Source organism: Triticum urartu, chromosome 3A, assembly GCF_056163025.1.
Source record: "Triticum urartu cultivar PI428250 chromosome 3A, HENAU_Tu73, whole genome shotgun sequence".
Classification (NCBI taxonomy): Eukaryota; Viridiplantae; Streptophyta; class Magnoliopsida; order Poales; family Poaceae; genus Triticum; species Triticum urartu.
Window position 1 is genome coordinate 447,892,617 of NC_141875.1, and position 17,011 is coordinate 447,909,627.

A 17,011-nucleotide genomic window follows, 5' to 3' on the forward strand; every position below is an offset into this window, starting at 1 on the left:
ACAATGAAACGGGCAAGTGACTTGTTGGAAATCATGCATGCTGATGCGTGTGATCCAATGAGAATTGAAGTGTGCGGTGGATATCGCTATTTTCTCATCTTCACTGACGATTTGGGTAGATATAGGTATATCTACTTAATGAAGCACAAGTCTGAAACGTTTGAAAAGTTCAAGCGATTTCAGAGTGAAGTTAAGAATCATCATAACAAGAAGATCAAATTCCTATGATCTGATCAATGAGAATATCTGAGTTATGAGTTTGGCAAACACTTAAGACATTGTGGAATTGTTTCATAGTTGAAGCCACCTGGAACACCACTGGGTTATGGTGTGCCCGGACGTCGTAATCGAACCCTATGAGATATGGTGTGATCTGTGATGTCTCTTACCAATCTACCGTTTTCATTTTGAGGTTATGCGTTAGAGACAGCTGCATTCACTTTAGATAGGACACCATCTAAGTCCGTTGAGACGACGTCGTATGAACATTGGTTTGGCAAGAAACCAAAATTGTCGTTTCTTAATGTTTGGGGCTGCGATGCTTAAGGCTTCAGCCGGAGAAGCTCGAACCCAAAGCGGACAAACACATCTTCATAGGATACCCAAAGGTGACAGTAGGGTATACCTTCTATCTCAGATCCAAGGGCAAATTGTTTGTCGCTAAGAACGGGTCCTTTCTCGAGAAGGAGTTTCTCTCGAAAGAATTGAGTGGGAGGAAGATAGAACTTGATGAGGTTGTCGAACCTTTACTTCAACCAGAGAGTGATGCAACACAAAAAGATGTTTTCTGTGGCGCCTACGTCTGTTGAATAGGAAGTTAATGATAGTGATCATGAAGCTTCGGATCAAGTTGCTATTGAACCTCGTAGGACGACAAGGATATGTACTACTCCTAAGTGGTACGGTAATCCTGTCTTAGATATCATGTTGTTAGACAACAATGAACCTACGAGCTATGGAGAAGCGATGGTGGGCCCGTATTCCGACAAATGGTTAGAAGCCATGAAATCCGAGATAGGATCCATATATCAGAACAAAGTATGGACTTTGGTGGACTTGCCCGATGATCGGTAAGCCATTGACATAAATGGATCTTTAAGAAGAAGATGGACGTGGGCGGTAATGTTACCATCTCTGAAGCTCGACTTGTGGGAAAGAGTCTTTTCACAAGTTCAAGGAGTTGACTACGATGAGAATTTCTCACACGTAGCGATGCTTAAATCCGTCGGAATCATGTTAGCATTAGCTGTATTTTTCGATTATGAAATCTTACAGATGGATGTCAAAACAAGTTTTCTTACCAGTTTTCGTAAGAAAAGTTGTATGTGATACAAGGTTTTGTTGATCCTAAGGATGCTAAAAGTTATGCTGGCTCCAGCAATCCTTCTATGGACTAGAGCAAGCATCTCGGAATCAGAATATATGTTTTGATGGAGTGATCAAAGCTTTTAGGTTTATACAATGTTTGCTAGAAACTTGTATTTACAAGAAAGTGAGTGGGAGCACTACAACATTTCTGATAAGTATATGTGGATGACATATTTTTGATCCGAAATAATGTAGAATTTCTGGAAAGCATAAATGGTTGTTTGAAGAGTGTTTTTTAAAGGAAGACCTGGATAAAGCTGCTTACATATTGGGCATCAAGACCTATAGAGATAGATCAAAACGCCTGATGATACTTTCAAAGAACGCACACCTTGACATGTTTTTGAAGGAGTTCAAAATAGATCAGTCAAATAAGGGGTTCTTACCTGAGTTGTAAGGTGTGAAGTTGAGTAAGACTCAAAGCTTGACCACGGCAGAAGAAAGAGGAAGGACGAAGGTCGTCCCCTATGCTTTTGTCATAGGCTCTATATGGTATGCCATGCTGAAGTACCGCACCTGATGTGTGCCTTGCCACATGTCTGGCAAGAGGGTACAAAGGTGATCTAGGAGTAGATCACCAGATAGCGGTCAAAATTATCCTTAGAGGAATAAGGAAATTTTTCTCGGTTATGGAGGTGATAAAGAGTTCGACGTAAAGAGTTACGTCGATGCAAGATTAACACCTATCCGGATAGCTCTGGGTAGAGATACCGGATACGTATAATGGAGCAACAATTTGGAATAGCTCCAAGTGGAACGTGGTAGCAGCATCTACGATATAAAGTTTTGCGAAATACATAGGGATCTGAATATGGCAAGACCCGTTGACTACAACCTCTCTCACAAGCATAACATGATCAAACCCAGAACTCATTGAGTATTAATCACATAGTGATGTGAACTAGATTAGTGACTCTGGTAAACTCTTTGGATGTTGGTCACATGGCGATGTGACCTGTGAGTGTTAATCACATGGCGATGTGAACTAGATTATTGACTCTAGTGCAAGTGGGAGACTGTTGGAAATATGCTCTAGAGGCAATAATAAATTAGTTATTATTATATTTCATTGTTCATGATAATGTTTATTATCCATGCTAGAATTGTATTGATAGGAAACTCAGATACATGTGTGGATACATAGACAACACCATGTCCTTAGTAAGCCTCTAGTTGACTAGCTCGTTGATCAATAGATGGTTACGGTTTCCTGACCATGGACATTGGATGTCGTTGATAACGGGATCACATCATTAGGAGAATGATGTGATGGACAAGACCCAATCCTAAGCCTAGCACAAAGATCGTGTAGTTCGTATGCTAAAGCTTTTCTAATGTCAAGTATCATTTCCTTAGACCATGAGATTGTGCAACTCCCGGATATCGTAGGAGTGCTTTGGGTGTGCCAAACGTCACAACGTAACTGGGTGGCTATAAAGGTTCACTACAGGTATCTCCGAAAGTTTCTGTTGGGTTGGCACGAATCGAGACTGGGATTTGTCACTCCGTGTAAACGGAGAGGCATCTCTGGGCCCACTCGGTAGGACATCATCATAATGTGCACAATGTGACCAAGGAGTTGATCACGGGATGATGTGTTACGGAACGAGTAAAGAGACTTGCCGGTAACGAGATTGAACAAGGTATCGGGATACCGATGATCGAATCTCGGCAAGTATCATACTGCTGGACAAAGGGAATTGAATACGGGATTGATTGAATCCTCGACATCGTGGTTCATCCGATGAGATCATCGTGGAGCATGTGGGAGCCAACATGGGTATCCAGATCCCGCTGTTGGTTATTGACCGGAGAGTTATCTCGGCCATGTCTGCATGACTCCCGAGCCCGTAGGGTCTACACACTTAAGGTTTGATGACGCTAGGGTTATAGGGAAAGTATGTACACGGTTACCGAATGTTGTTCGGAGACCCGGATGAGATCCCGGATGTCACGAGGAGTTCCGGAATGGTCCGGAGGTAAAGATTGATATATAGGAAGTATGGTTTTGGCCACCGGAAGTGTTCCGGGCATCACTGGTAGTGTACCGGGACCACCGGAGGGGTCCGGGGGTCCACCGGGAGGGGCCACGGGCCCCGGAGGCATACATGGGCCAAGTGTGAGAAGGGACCAGCCCCTAGGTGGGCTGGGGCGCCTCCCCACCAAGGCCCATGCGCCTAGAGAGAAGAGGGGGGCAAACCCTAAGGGCAGATGGGCCCTAAGGCCCATGCCTGGTGCGCCTCCCTCTCCCCCCCACTTGGCCGCCACACCCTAGGTGGGGGCGCAGCCCTCCCTCTCCCCCTATATATAGTGGAGGCAAAGGGGCAGCCCAACACATGAAGTCCTTCCCCTGTTGGCGCAGCCCTACCCCTCTTCCTCCTCGTCTCTCGTAGTGTTTGGCGAAGCCCTGCTGGAGTCCCGCGCTCCTCCACCACCACCACACCGTCGTGCTGCTGCTGGATGGAGTCTTCCCCAACCTCTCCTTCTCCCCTTGCTGGATCAAGGCGTAGGAGACGTCACCGGGCTGTACGTGTGTTGAATTTGGAGGTGCCGTCCGTTCGGCACTAGGATCATCGGTGATTTGGATCACGACGAGTACGACTCCATCAACCCCGTTCACTTGAACGCTTCCGCTTAGCAATCTACAAGGGTATGTAGATGCACTCTCCTTTCCCTCGTTGCTAGATTACTCCATAGATTGATCTTGGTGATGTGTAGAAAATTTTGAATTTCTGCTATGTTCCCCAACAAGATCCGTCGCCGCCAGCCCCCGCAACGCCGCCCGAGCGCGCCAACTCCGCCTCCATGATGTACACCCAGGGACGCCGACGCATCTCAGCCAGAGGATCCCCTCGTGAAGAAAGGAGGATGGCCCGCCGTCCGCCGGGCGAGCTCCGCTCGTCGGCCTCCTTTGGCGACAGCGGGGAAGAAAGGGAGGAGGGAGGTCGAGGGCGGCGATGGTTGGGGCGCCCGAGTCGCCCCCTGGAGGCGACGCGAGCAAGCATAACATGTAGTCACCCGTCCATCCTAGGATCCTTCGGCAATCAAGGCGGTTCTGGGAGAAAGCATACCACGGCAGTTCCATCCTAGGATCCTCATTTGGCCCGGCGGACCTCCTCCTCGGAGGCCGCCGATGCGCCATCATCTCCAACAGATTCCCTCCTCTATTGCATGTATGCCTCCTCCTCTATTTCCATTGCTACATGTGTGACTATCCCATCCCCATCCCTCATAATTTCAACTCTACCCGTACATACTCTTTTTGAAGAAACACTCATCTCACCATATGTCGTGGAATTGTCACGGCAGATGTCCTAGTGTAAGGACTTAGTCGCGAGGCCAACGCATCTACGTGGTAGCTTGATGGGGTTTAGCGGAACCGAGAGACGCAACACACAAGACGAGGATTTAGACAGCTTCGGGCCCCGGGAAACATCATCCGGTAATAACCCTACATGCTGTTTGTGGCTAGGTCTCATTATGATTATGAGGAAGTCGATGTAAGCCGGCTCTCCTCTTTGTGTCTAGCCCTAGATATTGTTTCTTGTTGCTTGTCCCTCTTGGGGAGCCCTGCCCCTCCTTATATAAGTTAGAGGGGCGGGTTACATGTGGAGTCCTATTAGGATTAGAACTAACTTATTCTCTATTACAAGTCGGATACAAGTACAGGTCTTGCTTCCTCGTAAAGGAAATATTCCTCATGCCTTCTGTCTTAAGCCGGCCTACCATAACGTAAGCCGGCCTTCTGGGCCTTGAGCCTCCTGGGCCCCCGGGTCTTGTCGCTCCTCTGATCCGCTTGCCAGGTCACCCATAAGTCGCCAGGATCGAGCGGGTCACTTAGTGTGTCGTCCAGTCAGGGCGGGTCATTAGTGAGTCACCAAGTCCGGCAGGGTTATACATCCAGCCGGGTCATACCGCGGGGTATATCCCCGACATTAGCCCCCAAGTTTAATTTGGATTTATCCATGTTAAACTGATCTGCAACATAAACACAAGAACAAACTGACAGGTTGTACTCCGGGTTAAATATTCTTGTAAGCCGGCACTTGATCATCCTTAAGTCCTTGTCATCTCCTCCTTCTGGAAAGTCCGGGTCAATAGGCCAGCTTCATATTCAATTTGCTGACGTTGGTTTCTCACAGAGAAATATTGTGAAGAATAATCCACTTGAGTCGACCTCCAAAGCTCCGGCTTTAAAAAATATTGGTCTTGAAATGCTTATCTGATTTTTAGCCGGCTTGAATATGTAAAACTTGCCGGTTTATCATTACCAAAAACTGCCGGATTATAAAACAGACGATGGCGGGTCATAATTGTTGTTGACATCGGGTTATGTAATTGATCCTCCTGATTTGCTCAAAACTGATAATTTGAAGATTTTTCTCCCTTATATCCATATTACTTGTAGCCCCCAAGTCTTGAGCAGAACAAAGTGATGGTTTAAGACTTGCTCCAATAAATGTTGCAACCTTGAAGAAATCCGGTTTATTCATCTCAATCATATAAACTGAATATTCCACACATGTAGCCCCCAAGTGCCAGGTTGTCATGCTTGCAGCAACCTGGGACTGGTAATTGCTTTATGCTCATGAAAACTTCAACCAGTGTAGCCCCCAAGGGCCGGGTTATTATGCAATGATGAGCAGGGACTTTGTAGATATAACCATGTAAATTTGAACAGCAATGTGTAGCCCCCAAGGGCCAGCTTAGTAAGATAATACTGAGCTGGGACTTTGTATATAATTGATAATAACATCATATAATATAGTCTCCACCATGGGGCTTGAACCCACATCCACAAGGTTAAGAGCTTTGTACTCCACCAACTGAATAGTGGACCGTTCAATATAATGGATTAATGCTTGTGTACCTTGAATTTTTGACAGGAGCAATTGGTAACCCCCAAGGGCCAACTCATTTAGAATGTGGTGAGCTGAGTCTTCAATAAGTTGAGAAAAAATTGACTTTGCATTAGCCCCCAAGTGCCATGGTGCATGCTGGCAGTGACATGGGACTTGCATATTCGATGTAATCTCAATTTGAATAATGTAGCCCCCAAGTGCCGGGTCGTAAGCCTGCAGCGACTCGGGACTATTCCTTCCATTGTAGAATAAATCATATCCATTGATAAAAATAATAGCCGTTGCGCTAAAGCAACTTTGAAAACCTCAATCATAACACTGGTTATTGATAATCACAATAGAAATCCAGCCATGTTGGCTATTCAAGATTTGAATAATATAACCCGATATGAAAACCTCAATCATTCAATGTCATCATGAAAATCTAGCCAGTTTTGGCTATTTAAAGATTTGAATACCTCATCGGTTGACAAGTAAATCCGGAGTTTAAATACCTGGTGGCTCTTGGCCGATGATGACTTAATGCACATTCATTGTAAGCCGGAATTTTTGTAACCCGGTGGCCTATAGCCCTTGAGAAAATCAATAATTGATAACCCTTTTGAGACACCAATTTTAGTGATGAGCTTGGACTGAAGCATTTATATAAGTCATAATTCTGCAAATCCTGCACAGGGTTTAAACAACATATGCCCTGGCGACTTAACATCAAGAGCCAGGGCGGGTAACCACCCAAATGTAGTCTTACCCTGCACACAAGTAGATCACAATATCCCTATGATCCTTTGAATGATACCGCCGGTTTATGTGACCCGGACAGTGAGGGTGAGAACCCAATTCTGTAAAAGCCGACACATGATGTTTGTTATGTGTTGACAACTCTATTGATCAAGGTTAAGCCGGTGGAATCAAAGCCACTCCCTAGATGCTTTCAAATATGATCAAAAAAGTCTCAAGACAGTCAAATAACTGCGATTGCAAAAAACTGTACAAGAGAGACAAAATTTTGAGGCTTCTGATTCGAATACGATCAGTAAACCATTCCAAAGGGGTTAAGCTAAGATTCGAATACGATCATATAGCCCCCAGTGGCTTTGGCGTTGCCGATCAAGAGGGTACCGACAGCTATGTTCTCTTTGGTTCGAATACGACCTATGTTTGAACAGGAAGTCCCCAAATGACCTTAAGAGTTGTTTAGCGACGCTGATTCGAATACGATCCACGTCGATTCCCAAAGGGGTTGAGCTATTATTCGGATATGATCAAGAAGCCCCCAAGTGGGTTCGGCAGTTTGCCAATCAAAAGGGTATCGACAGCTATGTTCTCTTTGGTTCGAATACGACCTATGTTTGAACAGGAAGCCCCCAAGTGACCATATAAGTTTTGGCATTGCGCCGATCAAGAGGGTACTGATAGCTATGCCCGATGAGCAGGAAGCCCCCAAGTGACCATAATAAAATAAGTCGTAAGGGAGGATACCTATGTTTGAACCGCGCATCATGGCAGCAAATTCTTTTTGGCAACCTTTAATTTTTCTTAGAACTCGAACTTATGAGAGACTAATTCTTTTTGAACCGGAACTTTAAACCGGATTTGAAAGCTTCAAAAATTTGTGAGGGACAAATTTACCTTGAGCCGGATTTTAAACCGGATTTGAGAGCTTCAAAAATTTGTGAGGGACAAATTTACCTTGGGCCGGATTTTAAACCAGAATCCTTATTTTGAGCCGGAAATCTTCTGATGGCTTTGAAATTTTCATCAATCTAGCAGTAATCTCCGGGGCCGGGTTATTTTTCCCTTCAATAACCTGGAGTTCTTGAATTTATTGAAATCGGCTAATTTTGCTGAGTCATACCATTGTAGCCCCCGAGTCTCAAGACGACTCGAGGAGTTGGCTTGAGATTCTCCATATTTGACCATAGTAGAAGGTACATATCATTGGCGTTGATAGCGCGATGTAAATCCACAGAATGTTGAGGTGACTGCGGCGGGTTATAAATGATCCCATATGAGCCGTGTCAGCAACTCAGCCAATGGTTCCTTCCAACTTGCTGTTTGAAGTTAACCAAACTGTAGTGGCGGCGACTTGTGCACCTGCCCATTGAACCATCCAGTGCAGACGGCGGCTGATAATATATCATAATTTGCCTCTAATTTGTTGGAAGAAAACCGGGCTTCCCAAGTAGTGACTTGCTCATACTCAATAAACAGCTCATCCAGACAAGTGCGGCTCGGTGTGTCGATGTAGACCAGGCCGCGAGAGACGGACGGTAAAGACGACCGCAACATCTGAGGCGGCACAGACAGATGAACCGGCCGTGGCGTTGTAAGCCGGTGCGAACGGGCAAGTTGTCCTCCTTGTTGTAAGCCGGCGTGGTCGCGAGAGACAGCCACGGTGTTGTAAGCCGGCGCGGTCGCGAGAGACGGCCACGGTGTTGTAAGCCGGTGCGGAGTCCGTTGAGTAACGACGACCACCTGTGCCAAAAGATGTTGGCGTGCCTCCATCTCCGCGGTATAATATCATTTTTTGTCATAAATAATTGCCCTGCATAAACAATATTGCAGACCAAGGCAAAGGTAAACTTGTTCTTTGACAAAAACAGCATGTGCTAATAAAACAAACTTGGATGGATATCACCTGATTTGTTTGGACGACGGATGATCCGTTTATCGCGACAGAGGTGGCTCAGGCAGACCAGCAACTCAATATAGTCCGGCGGCTCAGGCAGACCGACGACTTAATATAACCCCGGCGGCTCAACGCGGCAAGGGCGGCTCAACGCGGCTCCGGCGGGTTGATGTAGATTAAGCTGCACGAGCGGTGACTTGCGCACACCTGTTCCATCAGTAAGAGGGCGCAGATACTGGTGCATGATGGTGCTGACGTACACTTCATAGGCACAACATGGCACCACCTTTGCTGCACATAAAAATATACAGACCAAAGTAATTGTTTTTTGATGAAAACAATATGTTTAATAAAATAAACTTAAACTGATATCACCTGATTTACTCAGTCGATCGATGACCCGTTCGTCGTGACAGAAACGGCTCAGGTAAAACGGTGACTCAATATAATCCCGGCGGTTCGAGCAGACTGGCGTCTCCGACGACTCAACACGGCAGAGGTGACTCAACGCGGCGCGTCTGTAGCCGGTTCTGTTGGGTGGCACAGCACAAACGAACGTCCCCTTTTCTCTTTTATATGACAACAAAACAATTGCAGCACCACGTCCCCCTTGGGTTGATGTCCTCGAACCAACACATACATGCATGCATGCACTGCTCCATTATCCTCCGGCCACAACAATTTTTTTTTCTTTCACGCCTGTGCCTCCACGCGGGGCGAACCCGGCAGCCCAGAGGCCACAGGCACGGTGGCTCAAGAACTCAGCAGTGGACAATTTGGCGCGACGTCAGTGGTAGTACAGCGGCTCAACAGCTGCAGCGGCAGCGTGTTAAGACGGCGGCGGCTCACCCCTGCTGCAGTTGATGCGGCGCGTGGCGTGGCGGTTTTGAGGCGGCTCGGTGTGGCAGCTGGCGATTCAGAGGCAAACCAGGGCGGCGGCTCTCGGGAGTGCACTGCTGCTCCGACGGATCCTGCCGCCACTGATTCTTACTCCCACGCCGTAGGTCCGCTGTGGTGGCGTGCTAGTTTGACTTTCCATTGACCAAAAAACACACTGACGCGCACATGAGCTGGAGCCAAGACGAACGTGGTATATGTGCATGAAACAATGCACACCTTTGAGAACCCACGTGATCACCAAGTAGTACTTGTGGTTGATGAAATTATCTTTGGCCTTTACCCAACGTGTTGTAGTACCAGCAACTTATGATTTGATGCCTCGGAGTTTTAAATCAGCAAAACAGTGCACCGTAGTAGAATTTGACTGTCTCGGTGATTTGACAACTGACCAAGACACAGCGCAGGTAATCCTGATGGTTTGATTGCAGAGGAAACCGAATTGGGGCTGACCTCTGCTGCCGTGTACGAGTTGAATCAGCAGAAGAAATATTTGTCGGTCTCGATAACGTCTGACAAGGCAGAAAAACAATCTTGCTTCGGATTGATGGATCACCAGGTTTACGGCGCCGGTGGCTCACAGAACGCTCCAACCCTAGTTTTCCCGAACTCGGATCCCGTATCTGCCAACTCCAAAATTAGTTACAATCTCGATTCACAGAACGATGGCTGTGCCCGCTCTACCCAAGGTTGTCCGGCGGCAGGCTTTCTTCTACGATCGTTCCATGCCGACTCTTTTCATCAGATCAATTGCGAGCTTCTCGAATTCTAAAAAAGATCCCTTCAAAACTCAGCACCACCATGCACAGGCCCCACGATGGGTGCCAACTGTCGTGAAATTATCACGGCAGATGTCCTAGTGTAAGAACTTAGTCGCGAGGCCAACGCATCTACGTGGTAGCTTGAAGGGGTTGAGCGGAATCAAGAGACGCAACACACAAGACGAGGATTTAGACAGCTTCGGGCCCCGGAAAACATCATCCGGTAATAACCCTACATGCTGTTTATGGCTAGGTCTCATTATGATTATGAGGAAGTTGCCGTAAGCCGGCTCTCCTCTTTGTGTCTAGCCCTAGATATTGTTTCTTGTTGCTTGTCCCTCTTGGGGAGCCCTGCCCCTCCTTATATAAGTTAGAGGGGCGGGTTACATGTGGAGTCCTACTAGGATTAGAACTAACTTATTCTCTATTACAAGTCGGATACAAGTACAGGTCTTGCTTCCTCGTAAAGGAAATATTCCTCATGCCTTCTGTCTTAAGCCGGCCTACCATAACGTAAGCCGGCCTTCTGGGCCTTGAGCCTCCTGGGCCCCCGGGTCTTGTCGCTCCTCTGATGCCCTTGACAGGTCATCCATAAGTCGCCAGGATTGGGCGGGTCACTTAGTGTGTCGTCCAGTCAGGATGGGTCATTAGTGAGTCACCAAGTCCGGCAGGGTTATACATCCAGCCGGGTCATACCGCGGGGTATATCCCCGACACCATACAACACACGTTCATAGCAATCCATTTCCCTCTCAAAAGAAAAGTTTTGGTCACTCCCTGTTGGTAGTAGCCCAAAAGGATTACCCCTCTTTTTTCCTATGATCTCTTTTCGAGCGCTCAGATTTCTCAACCCTCCCCTTCTTTTTACCTTTCCTCGCCTTTCTCTTTGCATGGGGCCCTGCATAAGATTCTTTTCAGCAACAAAAGTGAACATTGCAGACTCATTGGCTATAGCCGGGCTAGCTAGCCTCGCAGCCGCAGCACCTGAGAATGCCTCCAGCACACCAGGCTTAGGCCCTGTTTGGTTTTAAGTCATGCATGTTTGGTTGTCATCTGACTTATAAGTCACTTGAGCACACCTTTCCACATTGTTTTTTTATGTAAAGATGGTGGGACCCACACAAAAAGGGATGACTTATATGTTTTAAGTTAGGGTGGAGCAACTTATGACTTATAAGTTGGGTCTGTTTGACAAAATAAGTCACTTTTTTCACTTTTCGACTTATAAGTTGGTGACTTATTTGAAACCAAACAGGCCCTTAAATAAAAGCTGATTCTGTATGTCATATGTGCCAGTCACATTCGGTAGATCACTAGCTGCACCCATCGAGGGGATCCCCTGGCCCTCCTGGCCAGCAGGACACTCCACATGGACAGCAGCAGCAGCCCTCACTTGTGTAGTTGACAGCGCTTCCAGGCGCTGCAGCACCTGGCCCCCCTGGCCTTGGAGCGAAGGGTGTACACGAGCACCCAAGCAAGCAGCCTGATCCTCCTGACCAGGGGCTCCCCTTTCCAGGGATTGCAGCGACCCCACAGTGCCTCGGCCCTCCTGGCCGAGCAGCGCAGCCCTTAATTAATGCATAAGGCAAATCTTTTGCATCCATTTCAAAATAAAAATAAAAATTAACTGTAGAACTTCGCCTGAGCGGTAGAGCACATCTTTGGGACAAGTGCATTCTGTCAACACAGTTTCCTGATGTGCAACACAAACCTGACAAGTTCCATCTTCGTCAATGAAGATAGATCTTTGCCAGGTCTCTTCGATATGTCAGCTTCTTAAACTGTAACATGCTCCCACACAAACTATGCACAGCCTTCTAACTGGAGGCAAGATTCAGTTTTCTGGTAGGCTTCCAGTTCAAGGCTCGATGCTTGTCACTGCACAGAACTCAAGTTCTGAAAATCAGCTGCATACTGCTCATCAAGCTGAATAACTTAGTACAAAATTGAGTCATCTATTTTGGAACGGAGGGAGTACTTGCCAATCCTCTCAAATGCCCCGGCCAAAACATCTCCCTGAAATCTGAAGAGAGGCATCTGAAACATGTCATCAGCTTCTGGACCAAGAACGTCTGGTGTACAAGACCATTATCACAAAAAGGATCGCTTGGTTTCATAAATGTACAAAGACCAACAACATACTTCAATATTAACAGGATCGCCTAGAGCAATTTAATCACTATTGGAGCAGATTAATCATGCATAACTTTGCAACATCAGGTACAATAGCCATGGTTATCGCAAGCTTTATTAGGAGAGAGAATCAGGAAATCTGGAATTGCCTTACTTCACTAGTCTAACGAGTTTGCCAAATCGATTGCACTAGACGATGTGGTAGCCAAGATCTGAGGCCACAGTGCCTTCTCTACAGGTCAAATTCTGAACCAGTACTACTTGTGAAACATAGTAATTTTACTTGGTGGGTCTGGGTCGTAGAAGTACAGAAAGAATAATGAAGCAACTAAAGTGTGTTAACAATGCTATATATAGAGATCATTTAGGGGCTATCTATGTTTTCCTAAAAAAAAAAAAGGGGGGGGGGGGGGGGGGGGGGCTATCTAAAGCTAGAAGCCATCATTCCTACCTAAGCTGTGACTGCAAATTGTAACAAATGGAATACGCTGGATATGTAAATCCTGCATGGACTACTAATTGGTGATTCTTCTAGTTGTGTTGTGACTAGTGGATTCATTTCAATTTCTTCCTTAAAAATGCAGAATTTCATCACCTATCTTAGCTTCAATGGAAGTCTATCAGTGGGGCTAAATTATCACAAAAGGTTGACAAAACATGCATAAATTTAAGCTTCATCTAGTGTGATCCAGAATAAGGACAGTAACTTATGTAGATTGATGATTCGAGCTGCAAAAAAAAACTACTAAATCATTGGTTCCTCCAGCCATAGTGTAAAGTTTCCATTGGGCATAACTGCATAACAATCATATTTGGAAACAACATAATATAAACAAGATTGCAGAGGATATCAGAACATTTCTACCTGGCTCAAGGATGAAACCTGACTACAAGTTGACTAAACCTCACATGGCATGCCCTACTACACATCATGAGGGACCTTGCACCCCGAGCACGAGCTAATATCAAGGCATGGGCAATTGCTCCCATTCTCCACCAATAGTTTCATCCGGGAACTGCATGCCCTGTTTGGATCACGGTGCCCTGAGATGCCTCATAGGCTACGGGCCGCTCGTGGAGAAGTGTTCGTTTGCTAGATGACACAACCAAGCACAATTATCACAAAATTCGACGCTAGATTAGGGTTCCACAAAAGGGAGTAAACAAGCCCTAACAATGTTCAGGGGACACAAAATATGATTGATTGATGCTTCCAACATGTCATACATTTGTTCACAGGAATCTACTTTCTTATTTCTGAATATACAGTGCCTAGCATCTTTTAGCATACTGCAAAAATTGCAAGGATACTAGACAGGCTTGCTAAATTCCCCAAAACTGCATACTGAGTCAGGGCATAAACCAGATTGGTGGGGAGCCCTCTGAAGTAAATTTTCGCGGAAAGCGACGCACACTACGCACCCCATTTAGTGTTTTGCGACCATAAACACCCATGTCAGTACTGGAATACTTACTCCCACTGCTTAACGCCAAGGATATGTCGAAGCTAGTATCGTCCAAGTAATAGATGCTACCCAGTTGGAGCCTATTGAACTGAGAGACCTCAACAACCCTAGAGCAGCCTCGACCAAGCAAGAGCACCCGGCCAGGAAGTGAGTGGAGCTCCACCCAAGAAGCTTCAGAGCCCCCAGCGGGAGCAACCGCAAGGTTCATCTCAAAGATTCTGAACCCATTCTTGCCACGCCTGGCAAGCCGCAGGACCATTAGCAATTTCCCGCGGGACTCCACCAGATAGCGGGACACTGTGCGCGACTTGCGCCTGAGATTATCAGGCCTGTAATCAGCGCGCTTCTGGATCTGGTAGGAGGAACGGGACATCACCAGAGAGGCACCCTCGACGCTGTTGGGCGTGTACACAACTATGTCCTCAGTATTTGACAGGACATGGAAACCTTGCTTCAGCCCATTCTCGTAATAGATGATGTCCTGGATCACATCCAGAGCCACCGCGACACCGCAAGTGATCCAGTGCTCTTTCATTCCCGGCCGCCAGAACGCGATGTTGGAGGCGCTGGAGACATGCGCGGCGGCAAGGCAGTCCTCTGCTGAGGGTGACCCCGAGAAAGTGATGGTGCGGATGACCATGTGGTGCTCGCAGGAGGTGTTCGCCTGGGGAGCGAGCGGGTGGGCAGTCCTGAGCCTGTCGGGGAGAAGAACCGTCGCGCCGGAGAGAAGGTTGACGGCCGCATACCCTCGCCACTGCTCGAAGGCTAGAGCGACCCAACCGCCATCATGGGAGCCACACAAGCGCGCGCCGCGTATGCTCTCCGGGAGGCGTAGGCGGCGTTTGGCCCCCGAGTGGAGGCTGAAGAAGGAGGGCTTGTCGGGGGACGGGAGGAGGAGCCACGGGAGCTGGCACGGCGCCGGCGGGGCGCCAACAGCCCGCGCGACAGAGCGCCACGCGCGGCAGACGGCAGCGAAGCAGACACGGTCGGCGAGGCAGGCCAGGTCGAGGAAGATGACGCCAAGAAGCTCGGGCGGGACGCCGTCCGACCATTCACGGCGAGGCCTGCGAGCACGGGGCATGGTGGGGGATTTGGGGGCAGCCGCGAAGCGTCTCTCTGACCCGGGGTTAACGCTGCAACACGCCGGAAAAACAAATCTGGAGTCAGACTCTTGTTCAAGCACCGGGCGCTAGGTAGGGTTGACCCCTATGACCAGGCTAGATGCGCCCCTACCCGTGCGGCGTGGAAGACGAGCGACCGGTGAGTCGTGGATGACGAGCACCAGGCGCCGTATGCCGGGGAGGAGAGGGAGGAGCACGGCCGGAGCTGCAAGATCCAGGCGCGAGGTTGCCGGATCTGCGGGCTCCGGGTCTCGGGAGGCCGGATGAGGACGAGAAGGATATGGCGGCGGCGATGGCGGCGGCGCCGTACGCGCCCCTGCTCCTGGGTTTTTCTCGAAGAAGTTAGGTGAGATGGGGGAGAAAGAGAACTGACTAGTGGGTCGCTCGGTCGGTGCTAAGAGCATCTCCGATAGCATACACACATTTTAGCTACACAAAATCCCTAGCGCTTTTTCCCTCAAACAAAATCCCTAAAACTTTTTTTCTTCTCCAATTCGCACAGCCACAACACTCACCCAATTACAACGTCACGGCAATGTATCCGGTACACCCGCACCTGTGGTGCTATCGATGCACCGGATGCCATGGAATGTTTTGAAAAATCTAAAAAAAAATTCTAACATGTTAACGTAACATCAACGTATGATGTCATAAAAATTCATGCAGAAATTTGAAATATTTTTTGAGCAACAAAAATGACAAATTTGATATCAGTGTGATAATGGACCAACTCTAAAACCCAAGTCATGTTATGTACTATTTAATGTTGAATTTGTCTTTTCTTCGAGTTATATTTTGAATTTGAACTTGAATTTTTGTAACAGCCTACATTGATGTTGTATGAGTATGCTAATTTTTTTCGAATTTTTTTGAATGTTTTAAAAATATAATGTGAGTTCGGTGCACCGGTAGCACCACAAACTCCAGTGCATCAGATATTTTCACACGTCACGGACTACTCACTCATGGTCCATCCAACCATAGCCTCAAAACAGCGATGAAGACCATCCTTGAACAACCCTGCATGCGGTCAAGCTCTTCTTTCATTTATTGTGTGCAGAGCCAGTCCGGAGATTTCGAGGGCCCGGGGCGAAACTAGAACTCGGGGCCCCTTACTATAAACCTCTTTTGGAATATTTGTAGGCCTCATATCAGTTTACACAAATATGTAGATATCTTAAAGATGCATATGTTTCTCATAGTATGACAAAAATAATCAAATAAGGCAACGTATCATGTGCCTCCTTAATCCTTATACATGTTCTTCTTCATAAGTTCTTTTGCTTTTTGATGAAGCATTAGCACCATCTCGTATCTATAATACATAAATAGTTGATCCCCACTAAATCTAATTTTCTCAACATGCGGCCCGCTACATCACCAAATGTGCCACATCATTATCCATTAAAACTATTTTGTAGCACATGCATACCCCAATTTAATTGTTCCATCTCCAATAGTCCAACGTACATGCATACTCTTTATTCACATGTAATTACTTTCAAAAATAATAGCTTTCAATTTAGATCATTTTATTCATATAGAACGTATTCAAAATTAATCTTTAAAATCCCGCAACAACGCGCGGGGAAAATCATCTACTTCCTCCATTCCACAATGTAGTGCTTCCTCTATCCACGTGCTTCAACTTTGACCGTAAATTTAACTACCAAGACCGATTGCGGCGGGAGCAAAAATTATATCAGTGAATTTGTATTCGAAAGAAGTTTTTAATTATATAATTTTTTCTTCCGCCGCAGTTGGTCTCGTTGGT

The 17,011-nt window shown here is 46.9% G+C and overlaps 1 protein-coding gene across 1 annotated transcript; it reads right to left on the bottom strand.

Moving 5' to 3' along the window:
- Nucleotides 1–13,810: 13,810 nt before the first annotated feature.
- LOC147980021 (uncharacterized) lies at nucleotides 13,811–15,642 on the bottom strand. Its single transcript, XM_087547318.1, has 2 exons — nucleotides 15,350–15,642; nucleotides 13,811–15,249 (listed from the first exon to the last, which is right to left on the bottom strand). Exon 2 carries the CDS (start codon nucleotides 15,195–15,197, stop codon nucleotides 14,001–14,003), a length of 1,197 nt encoding a protein of 398 aa, XP_087403444.1. The 5' UTR covers nucleotides 15,198–15,249; nucleotides 15,350–15,642; the 3' UTR covers nucleotides 13,811–14,000.
- Nucleotides 15,643–17,011: the final 1,369 nt, after the last annotated feature.